At 45.7% G+C, this 16,789-nt stretch overlaps 1 protein-coding gene across 1 annotated transcript in view; it reads left to right on the forward strand.

Moving 5' to 3' along the window:
* SLC37A3 (solute carrier family 37 member 3) overlaps positions 1-16,774 on the forward strand; it is a 72,205-nt gene extending 55,431 nt beyond the window's left edge. Inside the window, exon 16 of the mRNA XM_079150125.1 lies at positions 16,629-16,774. Coding sequence (XP_079006251.1) covers positions 16,629-16,673 — 45 coding nt within the window. The 3' untranslated portion in view covers positions 16,674-16,774. The remainder of the gene's footprint in view (positions 1-16,628) is intronic.
* The last annotated feature ends 15 nt before the right edge of the window (positions 16,775-16,789 follow it).

The following is a 16,789-nucleotide window of genomic DNA, read 5'->3' on the forward strand; positions in this document are numbered from 1 at the left end:
GGAATCCATGCTTAGCTTCACTCTGGCTCCACTGCCTGGCCTTAGGTGCTCTCCACCTTTTTCTTAAGTGGCCAGGCCTCTCAGTTGAGGCTGTCCCTCAAGGACATCCCCTCGACCTCTGCTGCTGCCACCCCTGCTTCGGGGAGTGCTGAGCAGTTCCCCAGAGGAGAGCGATTCCTTTCATATTCCGGAATCCAGCTGTGAATTAGAGAGTTTAGAGCTAACAGGGAGCTTCCTGTACCTGGTCACCAGGTGGTCACTGACCCGCACTTGGAGCAGCACAGCCTGCTGTCCCCTGGGAGCCCATTTCAGCGTTGGACAGGTCATTGTCCTTTGAGTGAAAACCTCCATGTTTTCCTCCATTATTCCTAATTCTTCTCTCTGAAGCAACACAGATTTATATTTTCTCTTGATGTTTTTGAAACAACTTCCATTTTTCCTTTGAGAGGCTTTTTAGGCCTCTAGTCTTGAAGTTTCATTGAAACTGTTCTCTAGCTCGTGCTTTCTGATCGACCTGGCAGTCACAGTTCTTCCTTTCTTTCTTTTTGGTTCAGGGTTGTGGGGGTCAAACCAAATGCTTCGCTCGTGGTAAGCACACGCTCTTCCACTGAGTTGCACTCTGCCCTTCTAATCGCTTTAAAAAAACTCCCTCAGAGTCTAGTAAATGGGAGGTAGAACTTTAATAAATGTCCATCTCCATAAACATTAAATATTCAACAAATGTGTGATTTTCTCTGTTCTAGGACTTCCTTGAGAAAGTTCCACTTTTCATATGTTTCTAAAACCTGCAAATGGCTCCCAAATTTTTATCGGTAGCCCCAACTTGATGTTCATTTTGCAGTCTCAGATGGCCTGTAGGGCTGGGTGCAGCTCAGGGGTAGAGTGCTGTCCTAGTATGCCTGAGACCCTGGGTTCCTTCCCCAGCACCAAAAGGAAGAAAAAAGTCGCCTGTGGGTATTAAGATGCTGTACTGTAACGTGGCCAGTTCTCCCCTGGCAGCCTCCACACGCGCCTCCCTCCCTTCCCTAGTGGTCTTTGTTTCTGAGGTCGCCTGAACTGTTGCCTCTCCTTGGATGTCTAGATTCCTATTCACTAAGCAGCTCTGTCACCGTCACACCTGTGCCTGCGGCCTCCCAGGTTCTCCTTAATTGTGGGTGACCAGTCTTCTTTCCCCAGGCGCACAGCCTGGAGGATCGTTTTCGAGACCTCTTTCTCTCCCCAGACAGCGAGCGCCCAGGTCTTGCTGATTCTTTCCCTTCCCCGCTTTTCCGGTTCATCTTTCCTTTTTTATTTTGAAGCCAACTCTCCTACCCGAAGGCCCGCAGTCTGCGCCAGGCTCAGCACCTGGAACGGTCTCGTGCGTGCAATGTACGTGGTGGTGTCCTGCTCCTCAGCCTCGGTGCAGGACCAGCTGTGGGGTCTTACGTGAATCCGCATTGAATCCGCATCGTAGTGAGCAAATCTGAGAGCTCAGAGTAAGTAGGGGCCGCGCTTCCGTTCCGTCCATGTTCTCTTCGTAGTGTTGAACACCTCTCTTTGTCTTTTTAAAAAATAAAGACAACACTATTGAGATAGGACTCCTACCCATCATTCAGCCCACTGTGTAAACTGCAGTGGTTTGGGAGACATTTATAGAGCTGTGCAGTCATTTCATGACCCCCAAAGAAACTTCATACCCACTAGCAGTCACTTCCCATTTCCTCCAAGCCCCAGCCCCTGGCCATCACCAATCTACCTTCAGTCCCTATAGACTTGCCAATTTGGGGCATTTCATATAAATAGAATTATGTAGAATGTGACCTTGTGACTGGCTTCCTTCACTTGGCATGTTTTCAAGGTTCATCCTTATCGAAGCATGTATCAGTACTGCGTTTCTTTCTTTCTTTTTTCTTTTTCTTTTTTTGAGTACCAGAGATTGAACTCAACCACTGAGCCACCTCCCCAGCCCTGTTTTGTGTTTATTTAGAGACAGGGTCTCACTAACTTGCTTAATGCCTCACCGTTACTGAGGCTGGCTTTGAACTCGCGGTCCTCCTGCCTCAGCCTCCTGAGCCACTGGGATTATAGGCATGCGTGCCTGGCTCATTTCTTTTTATTGCATAAAAAATCCTCCATTATATAAATATGATATGATATATCACATTTATCCATTCATCCATTGATGGAAAATTGACTTGTCTTTATTTTTTAAAATTCATATACAATTCGTTGGTTTTCAGTTTATTTGCAGAGTTATGCAACCTTCACCATTATCTGATTTTAGAACATTTTCATCACCCTATAAAGGAATCCCATCCCATTAGCAGTCACTCTGTTCTCCCCCGTCCCCTCCTCCTGATTTATGTTCTGGGTCTGTGGATTTGCCTGTGCTGGACATGGTTTATAAAGGAATCATAGTATGTGGTCTTTGGTGACTGACTTTTACTTACATAATTTCCAAGGCTGTTCTGTGTTTTCTTAGATTCTCTATTTCTTTGGTATCCATTCCTCAGAGGGCCAGCTGATTAACTTTTTTTTTTTTTTTTTTTTGCATTTTTTTAACCATTTCTATTAGTGCATTACAGCACATAGTATTGGAATTCCTCATACCACATTCATAATGCATGTAACATCATTTGCTCAGTCTCCTTCTCCAGGACCTCCCCTTCCCTTCCCTCCTCCTTCCCCAGATGCACTTGCTCTCACTGGTTATTTTCTATCTTTTTTTTTTTTCTTTTTATTTATCTATTTTATTTTTTATCTTGATGTTGTGTCATTTTGGCTTCACTGACTAGCGAGAGAGCGCCCCTCCCAGAGCTAGTCATTCCGTAGAGACAAGGAAGATACCATCACCTGCAAACTAGCCAATCCAAGAGTCTACACCCTCAGCCGTCTCCTGAATCATACATAATGAAGTCTAACCAGGACAGTGTCCATCAGAACATCAGACTAACTCCTCAGTTTAGTCCTTAGCTTTGTGGTAAGGCAGCACGTTCTTATTCTTAGAGACTACTATATGCAATTTGTGACTATGTACATGTATATATGAACATGTATATTATGTATGTGTATATATATATGTGTGTTGTGTGTGTGTACACCCAGGGGTGGCCGTCTGTAGCAAGAGTTCCACATTCATGAATCGAACCAACTATAAATGGAAAATATTTGAAAATAAATTGCACCGAATGTATATAGATTTCTTTTTAGTATCATTATTCCCTAAGCAATATAACAACTATTTTCATTGTATTAGGTATGATAAGTAATCTGGAGATGATTTAAAGTGTCTGGGACGATATGTATGGGTTATAAATAAAACCACCATTTTATATAAGGGACTTGAGCATCTGCAGTTTTTAAAAATTTGTTCCTTTTAAATATACATGACAGAGTGTATTTTGGCATATTATATATGCATGGAGTGTAATTTCCCATTCTTGTGGTTCTACTTAATGTTGAGTTACACTGGTTGTGTATTCATATATGAGCATAGGAAAGTTCTGTCCAATTCATTCTACTGTCTTTCCAATTCCCATCCCCCCATCCTTTCCCTTCATCTCCCTTTGTCTAACCCAGGGAGCTTCTATTCTTCCCTACCTTCCCCCTTTATCAGAGAGAACATTTGGCCTTTGGATTTTTAGGATTGGCTTATTTCACTTAGCATGATTTTCTAGTTCCATCCATTTACCTGCAAATGCCATAATTTCATTCTTCTTTATGGCTGAGTAGTATTCCATTGTGTATGTATAACACATTTTCTTTATCCATTTGTCATTTAAGGCCACTTAGGTTGGTTCCATTGCTTAGCTGTTGTGAACTGAGTAAGCATTTATGGGTTTTGATATACAGAAGTGTCTCTTGTAGACACTGAGAAAAGATTGTATTTCCCTTGCTCTGACTCAACACAGGGATAGTTACCTCCTATTATGGTTTGGATGTGAGGTGTCCCCCCAGAGTTCATGTGTGAGACAATGCAAGAAGGTTCAGAGGAGAAATGATTGGGTTGTGAATTAATCCAATTAGTGAATTAGTCCCCTGATAGACATTGACTGAGAGGTAATTGAAGTGGCAGAGTGTGGCTGGAGGAGGTGGGAATTGGGGCATGACTTTGGGTATATGTTTTTGTATCTGGCCGGTGGAGGCTTTCTCTGTGCCTACTGATCACCAGGTGAACGGCTTCCCTCTGCCAACTCTTCTGCTGCGATGTCCTGCCTCACTTGAGCCCGGAGGAACGAAGCTGGCCTTCTGTGGACTAAAGCCTCTGAAACCGTGAGCCCTCAGGTGAACTTTCCTCCTGTAAAATTGTTTGGTCACATCTTTTAGTCACAGGAGCATAAAGCTGACTAGAACACCTCCTATGTCCAAAGCAGCTGAATCCCCCCACGTCGCAGTCCTGGGCTCTGCAGGGCCTTTCCTCAGAAAACAAAGGCTTAAGCCTCCTGCCAAGCTTGGTGCTTCCCTGTGGCCCTGCACACTGTGGCATGCCCAGTCCTGCTGCAGTTACAGGACCTTCTCCTAGCGACAGGCCTCTCTGTGTTGTCATGCAGCTCCTTCCTAAACATCCGAAAGGAAACTTGTAGTAAGTTTTGAACTCAGGAAGTGTGCATTTAAAATTGCTTTAGTGATTGAGTCCCTTGAATTTTCTTTCCTTTTTTTTTAAATTCATTTTTATTGTAAACAAATGGGGTACATCTTGTTTCTCTGTTTATACATGAAGTAGAGGCATACCGTTTTTGTAATCATACATTTACCTAGGGTAATAGTTTTTTATTCATTGTTATTTTTTTCTTCCCCCCCACCACTCCCACCCCTCCCACCCCTCTTATCCTTCTATACAGTCCCTCGTTCCCCCTCCCACTCCCCATTATTTGTCATCATCCGCTTATCAGTGAGATCCTTTGTCCTTTAGTTTTTTGAGATTGGCTTATCTCACTTAGCATGATATTCTCCAATTTCATCCATTTGCCTGCAAATGCCATAATTTTATTATGGCTGAGTAATATTCCTTTGTGTATATATATATACCACCGTTTCTTTATCTATTCATCAATCGAAGGGCATCTAGGTTGGTTCTACAATCTGGCTATTGTGAATTGAGCAGCTATGAACATTGTTGTGGCTGTATCTCTGTAGTATGCTGATTTTAAGTCCTTTGGTGAATTTTCATGTGAACTTTATAATTGACTTTTCAAGTTCTGCAGTCAATTTTGATAGGGACTGTGTTGAGTCTATAGATCAATTTGGGGAATATTACCATCTTAATATTAAACCTTCCAATCGTGAACTAGGGTGTCTTTTCATTTATTTAGGCCTTTATTTTTTAAATTTTTTTCCCACAACGTTTCATACTTTTAAGTGGACAAATCTTAATTCTTTTGTTAAATTCATTCCCATTTTTTTCTTTTGCTTTATTGTAAATGGAATTGTTTTATTTTGAATTGCTCAATACTAGTATATGGAAACATACAACTGGGTTTTGTGTGTTGATCTTGTACCTTGTGACCCACTGAACTTGTTTGTTCTAATCACTTCTGGGTAGCTTACTTAAGGTTTTTTGTATGAAGATCACATCATCTGGGAAGACAGAGATACCAATCTGGGTGCCCTTTTTTTCTATTTCTTGCCCAATTTCCCTGGTTTGAGCCTCCAGTTGTATAGAAGAGGTGAGAGCCAACTCCCTCGTCTTTCTTCCGATCCTAGGAGGAAAGCATCCAGTCTCTTGCTGTTGAGAAGGGTGTTAGCTGTGAGTCTTTCGTAGAAGATCTCTTGTCATTTTGTCATCCTGAACTATTTTTTGACCATATAGAGTAGAAAAACGTGAACCCTAGACTCAGACTTGAGTTTGACTTGATTAGTTTATTAATTCTACCAGGAACCTTTCAGTGTTAGATGCTAGCGTATAAAAGGAAATCCCTCCTCCCAAACTTCTCACAGTGGAATGAGGGAGACTGTCATGTGGGTTCAATATTGTGATGTGCTCGGTGTGGTGATGGGGCGTGACCAGGAAAGTGACAGGTACAGAAAACAGGCCCCCGGGAAGATGAGACGACCTCTGGATGTGATGTCTGAATTGCTCCTAAGCAGCACTGGAGAGAGTCCTGGAAGAGAGGGAATGTGCGAGAGGTGGCGGGACAGGTGGACCCGGCGTGCCACAGCCTAGCGCAGAGTGTGCGGGTGTTGCTCAGACTCCTTCTTATCAAATTCCTGTGACTCGGTCGAGCAGCACTGGCTGGAGCTGATGAAGCTGTGCAGCAGCTGACTCTGTATGGCTCCCACGACTTGTCACCGTGGACTGTACGGCAGCCACATAGGCTGAGCTGTTAACCCAAGAGATGCATGGTTGCACTCAGCGGGAGGTCATGACCTGGTTTTTCCTTACAGAATCTGGAACTTAAACTTACATGCTTCTTGGGTCCTTTTCAGTTCAGTAAATGACCAGGTGATTCATTTGGTAAGTTTCTCCAGGTCTGCCCTCCCCTGGAATGGCTTCTACCCCAGGCTGCCCTGGGAGGCTGAGAAGGAGGTGGCTTTCAGTCCAAGTTCCCCGTCAGTGACTTCCAGGAACTGAGAAGGAAGCTGAAAGAACAGAAAGTCAGATAGTTTCTGTCTTGGGCTGAAAACACTCAGATCCTCTGTTCTTACAACACTTGTCTCTTGGCAGCCAGACCAGGAAGGAGAGGGACTGTGAAGGGTGCCAGGGTGCCAACAAGAGCATCCGTGGCCTTGGCAGAGCTCAGAATAGCATTCACAGTGCGCAGTGACTCATCTCCCGCAGGCCTGCCCACCCGTGATCGGAGCGGTGAGGACGGGCTGAGTCAGGGCTCCTGCATCTTCCTCCCAAGACTGAAATTCCCCGCCTTCCCTGGGCTCTCCTGGCTGCTCAGCAGAGGGAGGCCCACAAAGCAGGAGGCGGGGTCAGGGAGGAGGACTGCCCTGGGCCAGAGCTAAGCCTTGCTGGCGTCTTTGCTTGTTTTTGTTTTGGGTACTGGGAATTGAATGCAGGGTGTTTTACCCTGAGCTTTACCCCCAGTCCTTTTTGTTTCTGAGACAGAGTCTCCCTAAGGTGCTGAGGCTGACCTGGAACTTGTGATCCTCCTGCCTCAGCCTCCCAAGTCGCTGGGATTATAGGCCTGTGCCACCACACTTGGCTCTTTGTGACTTCTTTCTTGAAGGGCTTTCTCTCCTCTCTGCATTCTGCCTGAGGTCCACCTGGAGAAAGTGACACCTCACCACTGGTTTTAGGGACTGATAGAAATGTGGGACCTGCCCAGGCCTGCTGGGCTAAGCCATGCTCCCATGCTGATCTCTACCAGTCTGCAGTCAGTTCTTTCTTTTTTCCATTCTTTCTTTTTTCTCTTACCTTGCTCAGTGATATATATATATATATATTTTTTTTTTTTTTTAATTTTTTTTGCGGTGCTGGGGATTGAACCGAGGGCCTTGTGCTTGTGAGGCAAGCACTCTACCAACTGAGCTATCTCCCCAGCCCCACTTATATTTATCTACGATATCACAGGTGTTGGACTTCTGCTCCACCAGGTACATCCCTGTCTCGTGGGTGGACCTTGTGTGTTACTAGCCACGACTGGAGAGGGCACCCCAGTGCTTTCCCACTGCATCTCTGTGTGACCTGGGCCCAGTATTCACCACTTTTGTCTCCCTTTCACCTGTAATCACTAGTTTAAAAATCATCTCCATCTGATGTGGAGGCACATGCCTGTAATCCTAGCCCCTTGGAAGACTGAAGTAGGAGGATTGCCAAGTTCAAGGTCAGCGTGGGCAATTTAGTGAGACCTGTCTACAAACAAACAGACTGGGGATGTAGTCCAGTGGTAGGGCACCTCTGGGTTCAATCTACAGGACCATAAAACAAACAAACAAAAAAATCATCTCAGTGTCTGTGTCAAGAGAAGATAACAACTCTGCTTTGAGGAAATAAGAACATGGTTTCTGTAAGGAATCCCACGGAAACCACGCCGGACACGGGAAATCACGTAAGGGAGTATATTAAGCAAACAGAGTGTCTCCCTGCAGGGTAAGAGAGAAAATGAGAGGAAAAGAGAAAGGAAGGAGAAAGGGCGCGCGCTAGAGAGAGTGTGAAAGCCAGGAGGATAGAGAAAGTGAGGGGGAGAGACAGAAGGATGAGAAAAGATGGCGGGGAAGCTACAGTAAAGCAATTGAATTCCACCGGGCTAACAGGGGACCAATATTGGAGAAGGACACTTGCAAGCTGACTGATTGACTGATGAACCAATAGCTAGCTAGGATGTTCACAGACTGACAAGTGGTTGGGAGGCGGGGAATATGGCTGCAAGGGAAAGGGCGGGAGAGCAGCTTTGTCATTACAGTTTCTTCTGAGCCAACATGAATGACCATGCCACAAGAACATACGCTCTGGGTGACAGGAATTCCTGCAGGATGTGGTTTCCCAAGGACATGGCTCGCCTGTGACGAGATCACATAAGCCTCTTACATTCCTCCAGGAATCCTGGAGGGGTCATCAGATAGGTGGCCACAAAAAGAGGAGGAGAATCTTCCACAAGATTCAAATGTTGTTTTCAATAAAGCACAGAAATTTCCTACAGGACTCAGGTGCTGTCTCATTCCCAGGCTTTAGATTTAATAGAGGCCAGAGGTCCATCAGCCTCATATACATTTTAAGATTTTATCCAGGAGAAAAAAAAATGCTAAGTCAGACACAGAGGTCAACGATAAATGGCTGTCAGTGGGGCCTAGAATAGCTCAATACAACTTAGGCTTCTTAATTTACAGCACTTCATCTCTCCTCAAGGTCACAGTGCTCCAATCAGTGGAGTTTAAACAATCTAGAAGCTCTTAAATACAAGTGAAGCCTCTGGAGAAACTTCAGTTCACACGTGTTCTGCTTAAAAATGGATCCTTCGTCATCTGGTCGACCGGAGACAGGTCACAGACCTGACATCTCCTTCAGCCGGGCCCTCTCATTCTCTGATCAGCGCACAGCTCCTGCTGCGTGTCCTACTTTACTTTTGTAGCAAGTCATTTCCCCTCTTTTGCCACTTTCACAAAACTGACTTTCTTGGATCCACTCAAGTTAAAATTGTGAAGTGTCCCTGTTCCTCCTTCACAGAGGGAGCTCTTTGCCTTCCAGCTCTGCCTGTGTCTGTCATTACCAGCATTGTTCCCGGACACTTGATATGCAGATCTGGGGACTTGTCGCCAATGACACAGCACTGTCTGTCAGTGGGGGAGGAGGATCTCATACAGCTTCTGAGGGTCTCTGATTCCCCATCCTCTTTGCAGGCAGCTTTAGTGACAAGACATCTGAATGCATTTATTTCTAAAAAGAGCAACATAAGAGGAGGACCTGGGTACCATGCAGATAATGCCCTGTGTGAGAGAAACAGGAGGCTGTATGTGAAGAATTCTGTACTTTTGTACCAGAATCAGAACTTGTGATATTCGTCCTCGTCTCCAGATAATGGATGATTCCGAACCCCCACGGATGGTCGACCCACTTACTTCAACATGTTATACAACAACCTGGAGCTCAGGGGCGAGTGATGGACAGTTCACGCCAGAGGGATGAGGTGGGGCACCAAAATGTGAAACGGCTTGAAAGAGCATCCGTTTTTCTCATCAGAGCAATCCCATGAAATGGGTGGGACAGAGAGTTGGCCCCATTGTCACGCGAGGACACCAAGGCACAGCGAGACTGCCATTCAGCATTTTTTTCAAAAGGATGCAGACTTGGTTAGCACGGTTGGGACTGGACCCCTGACCTGTCTGATTTCTATCGCACTTCTCTTTCTGTAGTCAACCTCTTTCATTTGAGAGATGAAACCAATCCACCACCAGCAGGACCCGTGCTCTGAGTTGTCTTGTTAAAGTAGGAACGGGTTCCATCAAATTATCCACATGCTCTTCCCTGGAACTGTGGGTACATGGTCTGGAAACATCCTAAATCCTAGGAGCAGCCCCTCTCTGTGACAGCTGAGGACTCTGAGCCCTTTCCTGCTAGCAGCCACCTGACTTGCTCCTGACCTGTCCATTCCCCCATTGTCTTTCTCTCTTTCTTTTCCTTTTTCTTTTTATAGTGCTGGGGGTAGAACCCAGGGCTTTGCACACGCGAGGTAAGTGCTCTACCATTGAGCGGTGTCCTCAGCCCTTGTTTCCTTTCCTTGCCAGCTCCTGACATGCGGGGCTGGAAAAGGGGACACTGTGTTCCTGCTCCCTAGAAGTATTTCTCTGGTCCCACTGGTCATGGTGCACTTGCCAGGTGTTAGGTTCTTCACCAGGTCTGAAGACAGCAAGGGAAGGCCTAGGTCTCACGCTGAGGACCTATGAGTTTAGTCTTGGAAACAATCGGATTATTCATCAGCCTCTTCGCTTGCAGTTCCTGAACTGTCTTGTCCGTGTGCTGACTTCCGGGAAGCTCTCCTCACGTCCCGAGTTCACACTGCACTGTTGGTCTCAGTCCTCTTCACTGCCCAGCAGAGCTTGGGACATTCACGTTACTGACCGTGCAAACATCCCACCCTCCAGTTGTCTAGGCCTCCTTAACTACACTGCCTCCAGTTGTCTAGGCCTCCTTAACTACACTGCCTCCAGTGGCAGGACACTGCTGTCACCCACAGGGGCGGTCCTTCCTCCAACTATTTCAGCCCAGAATCTCTCTGACCACACTTCAGGGGATTGACGGGCTATGACCATGTCTCCCCTCTCCTCTCTTTGCCTCTGGCAGACATCACTAATTGATGGCTGGGGCACTTGGTCTGACTGAGCCCAGACATAGTGGGTCTATCCCAGCACAGTGGGGCCTCGTCCTCTGGTTGTGCTTGACCTAAGGGTTGTCACTGTTACCACCTGGCCCCACCACCCTTCTGCCTTGCCACCTACCCCCCAACTCATCACGACCTGCAGACCCCAGAACTCCCACTCTCCTGGCCACTCCAGACTGCCTTCTCCCATTTCTCTGCAGAGTCCAGAAAACCCTATGGCTGACCTGGGAGACATGCCTTCGTTCAACGATGAGCAACAACTCAAAAATGGTAGGAATACATTTTCACACTGTCACCACAAGAAATAAGTCCTCAAGGGGGTAGCTTCGTGAATTCGCTTGGTGTAATCTTCCACAGTTATACCTATGTCAAAGCCCCACCTCACACCGTACATAAATACGTGTGTGGGGAGAAAGACTTTGCACCCAAATTGACAAAGTAGTACTAACTACAAAGCTGTATCCCTGGGCCCTGGAGTCCCGCCCCCGGGCTTTGTGGAGAGCCCCTGGAAAGCCGCCGGCACCCTAAGCCCCTTCTTTGCGCTCCTGAGGCACTGCGCCCGCGGGTCACGGGGTTTCCAGGCGTGCGTGCTGCAGCCCCGAGTGCCTTCAGCTCCCAGCGTCACTTCCCAGTGGATGTGCCCTTGTGCGACCATCAGCATCACTCCTGGTCCCTCCGCCCCCATGACTTTGCTCATCACTTTGCGAGGAGGAGGAAGCCCCCTGCCTTCCGCCCCCACCCTGTGCAGGCTGCAGAGTGCTTGCATGGCTGCACTCCATCATCTCGCTCTTCCACCTCCAGTCGCCCCACTTCCCCTCTCATCCTTTCTGCCCCTCCAGCCTCCCCCAAGTTAAAAAACAGACAAAAAGTACAAATCGACATGAAGCCAAAACCAGATCTCCACAAACAGCCCCCTCTCTTCGTCTTCACGGGGCACCCTTGGCCATCTGACTTCCTTGTCCCCATCGCAGCTTCTGTACAGGACTCCTCTAGAGAGCCCCCCAGGGTCCCCTCCCTCCACCCCACGGGCCACTGCACAGGACCACCCTGCCTAACTTCCCGTGGCTCTGGGGAAATCTCCTTGCCCGTCTCCTACCTGTCCCCAAGCCCTTTAATGTACCCATGCCTGGCTAATCATTCTCAGGGACGATTTTTGAGAACTCATTGTTCTGCTCAAATTTAATTTGGCAGTTATGGTTGCCTTGTCCTGGGCCCCTCCTACCTGGTTAGCTACCTCCCTTCCTGGATTCTGTGCCAGGCCACCTGACCCTGACTCCATGCCCAGGTTTACCCTTGTTGTTCTTCCCCAGGCCGTTACTCTTGCCATGTCATCTCTGGAGCATCCCTGCCCTCTTACCTGTCCCTCAATGCTCAGCTCAATTTCTGTCACCTTCAGGAACTCTAGTGATCTGCACAACTATGAGCAACCTTTTCCCTGCATCTCTCAAAGCACATTTCTGGAGCCTCCTGAAAGCACTTTGCTCTCTTAACTACTGCCAGGTCTATTTCTAGCCTTTAATCTGTTTGAGCATCAGGAATGTATCTTTTATATTTTTTCCACCTCCCTGGCCCTTCTCCATTGTCCAGTGATGAGCTCTGTGTTCTTGCTGAGTCCTTGCACATAAAGGAGCTCAGTGTAGACGAGGCATTGGGTGTTAATCTCTCTGTGCTCAAGGGCCCGAGCTGGTAGCCCACAGCATGCACAGCAACCCCTGATTTGCTAAGCAACTCTAGAGTTGTTGTTGTTGTTGTTTGTTTTTTGTTTTTGTTTTTGTTTTTTTGGTGGTAAAATATATAGAACATGAAATTTGCCATTGTAACCACATGAAATGTACACTACAGTGGTGTTATTTACATTTACATGTTGTGCGACCGTCACCACTATTTCCAAGCTTGTTAATTCCCCTAAACAGAAACTGTGCCATAAAGAATGATTCCTCACAGCTCCTGCTCCCTGTCCCATCCCCTGATGATTTCCCATCTGCTATCTGTCTCCGTTAACTTGACCATTCAGCGGGTTCATGTGTGTGCAGTCAGGCAACATTTGTGTCATATTTCCCTTAACATGCCTTTTTCCAAGTTCATCCATGCTGTGGCTGAATGGGTGACTAGCATTCCATTATATGGTATACCTACATTTTGTTTATGCATTTGCCTGTTAACGGACAATGTCGAGCTATTTCACCTGTTGGCTGGGTGAATAATGCTCAGAAGAACAGTGGCATACAGCTCTCTGCCTGAGATCCTGCTTTCAGTTCTTCCGGGGAACATACCTAGGAGTGGATTTGCTGTGTCATATGGTAATTCTATCTTTAGCTGTTTCAGAAACCCACTGTAGACTATTTAAAATTCAAATTAGTTAACTTTAAAAAATGAGGGATTATACACAAAGCTTAGAATTTTTTCAGCTTCTGAGAAAAATAAGAAGTCTGGCACTTTGGGGCCCACCTTTCTGTAGGGGTGTCGTCTGCTGGGGATGAGTGGGGACTGCTCCCTCTAGATGGGGCATCTGGCTCCACCCCAGGAACCTCATCTGTTGGCATCAGACCTCGGTGCTTCCTGCCTGGTCCCAGGTCTAAGCCTTTGCCTGGGTCCCCTCCCTGTATTAAACTTCAGTCCCTCCCTCCCGCCATGTTGGTACTTGTTCTGTTATATTCTTCACATGCCACTCCTTCTTTACCTAGGCTATGATCCTCTGAAGCAAGGGTCTTTTCATCTCTAATTTACATAGGACTGACAGACCCATTGTTTGTGCACAACCTGTTTGTAAATGAAGTTTTACATTTGATACTTGAGGTTAAAGACTGAACTAATTGATAAAGTTCTCACTGACTGAGCCAACGAAGTGCTCGACCACACTGTAGAATATTACAAGAAAAGGAAGGAAAACTAAGATCGGGGAAATGAGTCAGAGATTACAGGCAATGAGGGAGTGGCTAACCATTTCCTCATTTGAAATATTTCTTCATTGGGGTTTTCTTTTTTTAACCACTCATGTTTTTAATCTGATGAAAGTCATCTAAAATGTCATTTATGGGAAAAAGGTAAGATGTCATAGAACAAGTTAATAAGAAATTGACTTAAAATGTAATGTCTATGTGCACATGCAAAAGAATGATTTTGGACCCCTAACTTGTATCATATATATTTTTAAAAAATGATTGAAAATGAATCATATACCTAACTAAGGACCAAAACTAAAAAAATTCTAGAAAAAACACAAGACTAAATCTTTGTGATGTTGAGTTAGGCAATGATTTCTTAGATGCATTGCAAAATCACAAAGAACAGAAGAAAGAATAGATAAATTAGACTTTATCAAGTTGAAAACTTCTGTGTTTCAAAGGACATTATCTAGAAGGTGAAGACAGTTTACAGATGGGAGGGTATATTTGCAAATCATATCTGATAAGGGGCTTATATCCAGAATATATAAAGAGTTCTTACAACTCAACAATTAAAAAACAGGGATAGGAACATTTCTCTACAATATAGTTGTTAGGGACATGAAAACCAAAATTATAATGAGATATCATTTTGCTTTCACTAGGATGACCATAATAAAGAAAGATAGAGAAATAACAAATGGTGAGTTTGTGGAGAGCTTGGACTATGTTATAGTTTGGATCTGGGATGTCCTCCAGAGGCTCACGTGTTGAGTCTTGGTGCCTATTGAAGCAATGTTCAGTGGTGGGTCTTTCGGGAAGTGCTTGGATCATGGGGACTTCATCTCATCAATAGATTAATCCACTGATGGAGCCACAGCTGAGTGGGCTATTGGAAGGTCGTGGAAACTGTAGCAGGTGGTACCTAGTGGAAGGGAGTGGGTTTAAAACTTGGCGTCATGAGCTTGGGGACTATATCTTGTTCCTGGTCCCTCTACTCTCTTTGCTCCCTGGCTGCCGTGAGGTGAGCAACTTTTCTCCACCACACCCTTCCATCATGGTGCTCTGCCTTGGAGCCAGCTGACCACAGACTGAAACCTCTGAAACTATGAGCCAAAATTAACCTTTTCTCCTCTAAGTTCCGCCCCTGCCCAGGTGCTTGGTCACAGTGAATTGGGTGCAGTGGTAGATGCCTCCCAGTGACTTGGGAGGCTGAGGCAGGAGAACTACAAGTTCAAGGCCAGCCTGTGTACAGTGAGTCTCATGAAGTCAACTCAAACAAAATAAAAATGGAAAGGACTGGGGATGTTGCTTGATGTTCAATACCTGGTACGTTAAAAAAATTTTGTCACAGTGGCAAAGAGCTGAGTAAGACAGACTACTCACACATTGCTGGTGGGATTGTAAAGTGGTGTAGCCACTTTGGAAAATAGTTTAGTGGTTCCTCAAAATGTTAAATATAGTTAGTCTGTTCCAGGAACTCTGCTCTTATATACAAAAGAAAAATGAAAACACATGTCTACATAAAACTTGTAGATGAGTGTTCACTGCAGCATTATTCATAATAGCTAAAAGATGGAAACAACCAAATGCCTATCAACTGATAACTGGATAAACAAAATGTGTATATCCACCCAATGGAATATTATTCAGCCATAAAAAGAATGAGTTCTGGTATACACTATAAAATAGGCATATCTTGTTAATATTATGCCCAGCAAAAAAAGCTAGTCACTGAAGACTGCATATTTTATGATTCCACTGAAATGCTATGTTCAAGATAGAAAAATGCATAGAGACAGAAAGTAGATTAATGATTGGGGCTGGAAGGAACAAGAATATGGAAGGGCTGCTGATGAGTAGAGGGGTTCTTTTTGGAATGATGAAAACATTCTAGAATTAGGTTATGGTGATTACATAACTACGAATATGTTAAAAACCACAAAATCTAAAAATCGAAACAAAAAATCCCAACACTGAACAATAAAAGAGAAATGCTATTCTTTTCTTTCACTTGATTAATAAAATACACAGCTCTCAAATGAACAGAAAGATATGTCTCAAGTATTTAGACTCAAGCTTTGCAGATGACCTGGCAATGGGCTGAGTTTGCTTCACAATACCGCACCTGTCCCCCATGCGAAACAAACACGGGCCAGAGATGGCCTAAGCCAGGCCAGGGAAACGGTGATCGTGGCTGAAGTTGGGAGGTGGGCACAGGACAGTCATTACCCTGCTCTGTTTGTGTGTATTAAAATTTTCCCATAAAAAGAGTTTCGAGAGAGCAGGCACGAGCGAGCTACCGCATCGGTAGTTCACTAGTCACGTCCGCTGTCTGCGTTTGCGTGGGGAGCTCAGGGGCGCTGGGGCCGCGCTCTCCCTAGGCACATGCATCCTGAGGAGTGAGAGCTTGCCTGGAGGAGAAGCCAAAGCTCTTTTTGCAGGCCTTACTTTGCTAGGGCTACATGACAGGCACTGGGGGCCTTCAGACAACAGAAATGGATTCTCCCGTGGTTCTGGAAGCTGGACACCCGAGATCAAGGGGTCTGTGAGACTAGCCTCTCTGAAAGCTCTAGGAGAGGCTCCATCCTTGCTTCTCCAAAGGCCCTGGGCGGTGCTCTCCCCCACGGCACTGGTGCTCTCTCCTTCCTCTTGTGTCCCCTCCGTGTGTCTGTCTCTATTTTCTCTTCTTATAAGGACCATAGTTATATTGGATCAAAGCATGACCTCATCTTAACTTGATTATATCTGCAAAGACCCTGTATTTCCTAATAAGGTTGCATTTTTAGGTAGTGCTGGTTAGGATGTCAGTATATCTGAGGGAACATAATTCAACCCACAGAAGGTCTCGGGAGGAGTAAGCAGACCCATAGACAGCTTCTTAGCATTGTAAATCTGAAGAGCAGAATCTTCAGCTGTCCAGCAGGCAGGCTGTGGGGACACAGCACTTATAACGACAGAAGCACATCATTCACTGCCCACCTTTATCTCTCCCAAACAGAGACAAGGCTTTTCTGAACCCATTCCCAGATTGCAGCCTGACTGATGAGTGACACATCCAGACTCTTTCCGCCCATCACCTCTTTCCACCAGGAAGTTCTTGGGCATAATTCTAACAAGTGTTCTCCTAAGACTGTTCCAGAAAAGGTGAGTTTCTTACTC

This window comes from Sciurus vulgaris, assembly GCF_902686455.1.
Source record: "Sciurus vulgaris genome assembly, chromosome: 8".
In the NCBI taxonomy this organism is placed as follows: Eukaryota; Metazoa; Chordata; class Mammalia; order Rodentia; family Sciuridae; genus Sciurus; species Sciurus vulgaris.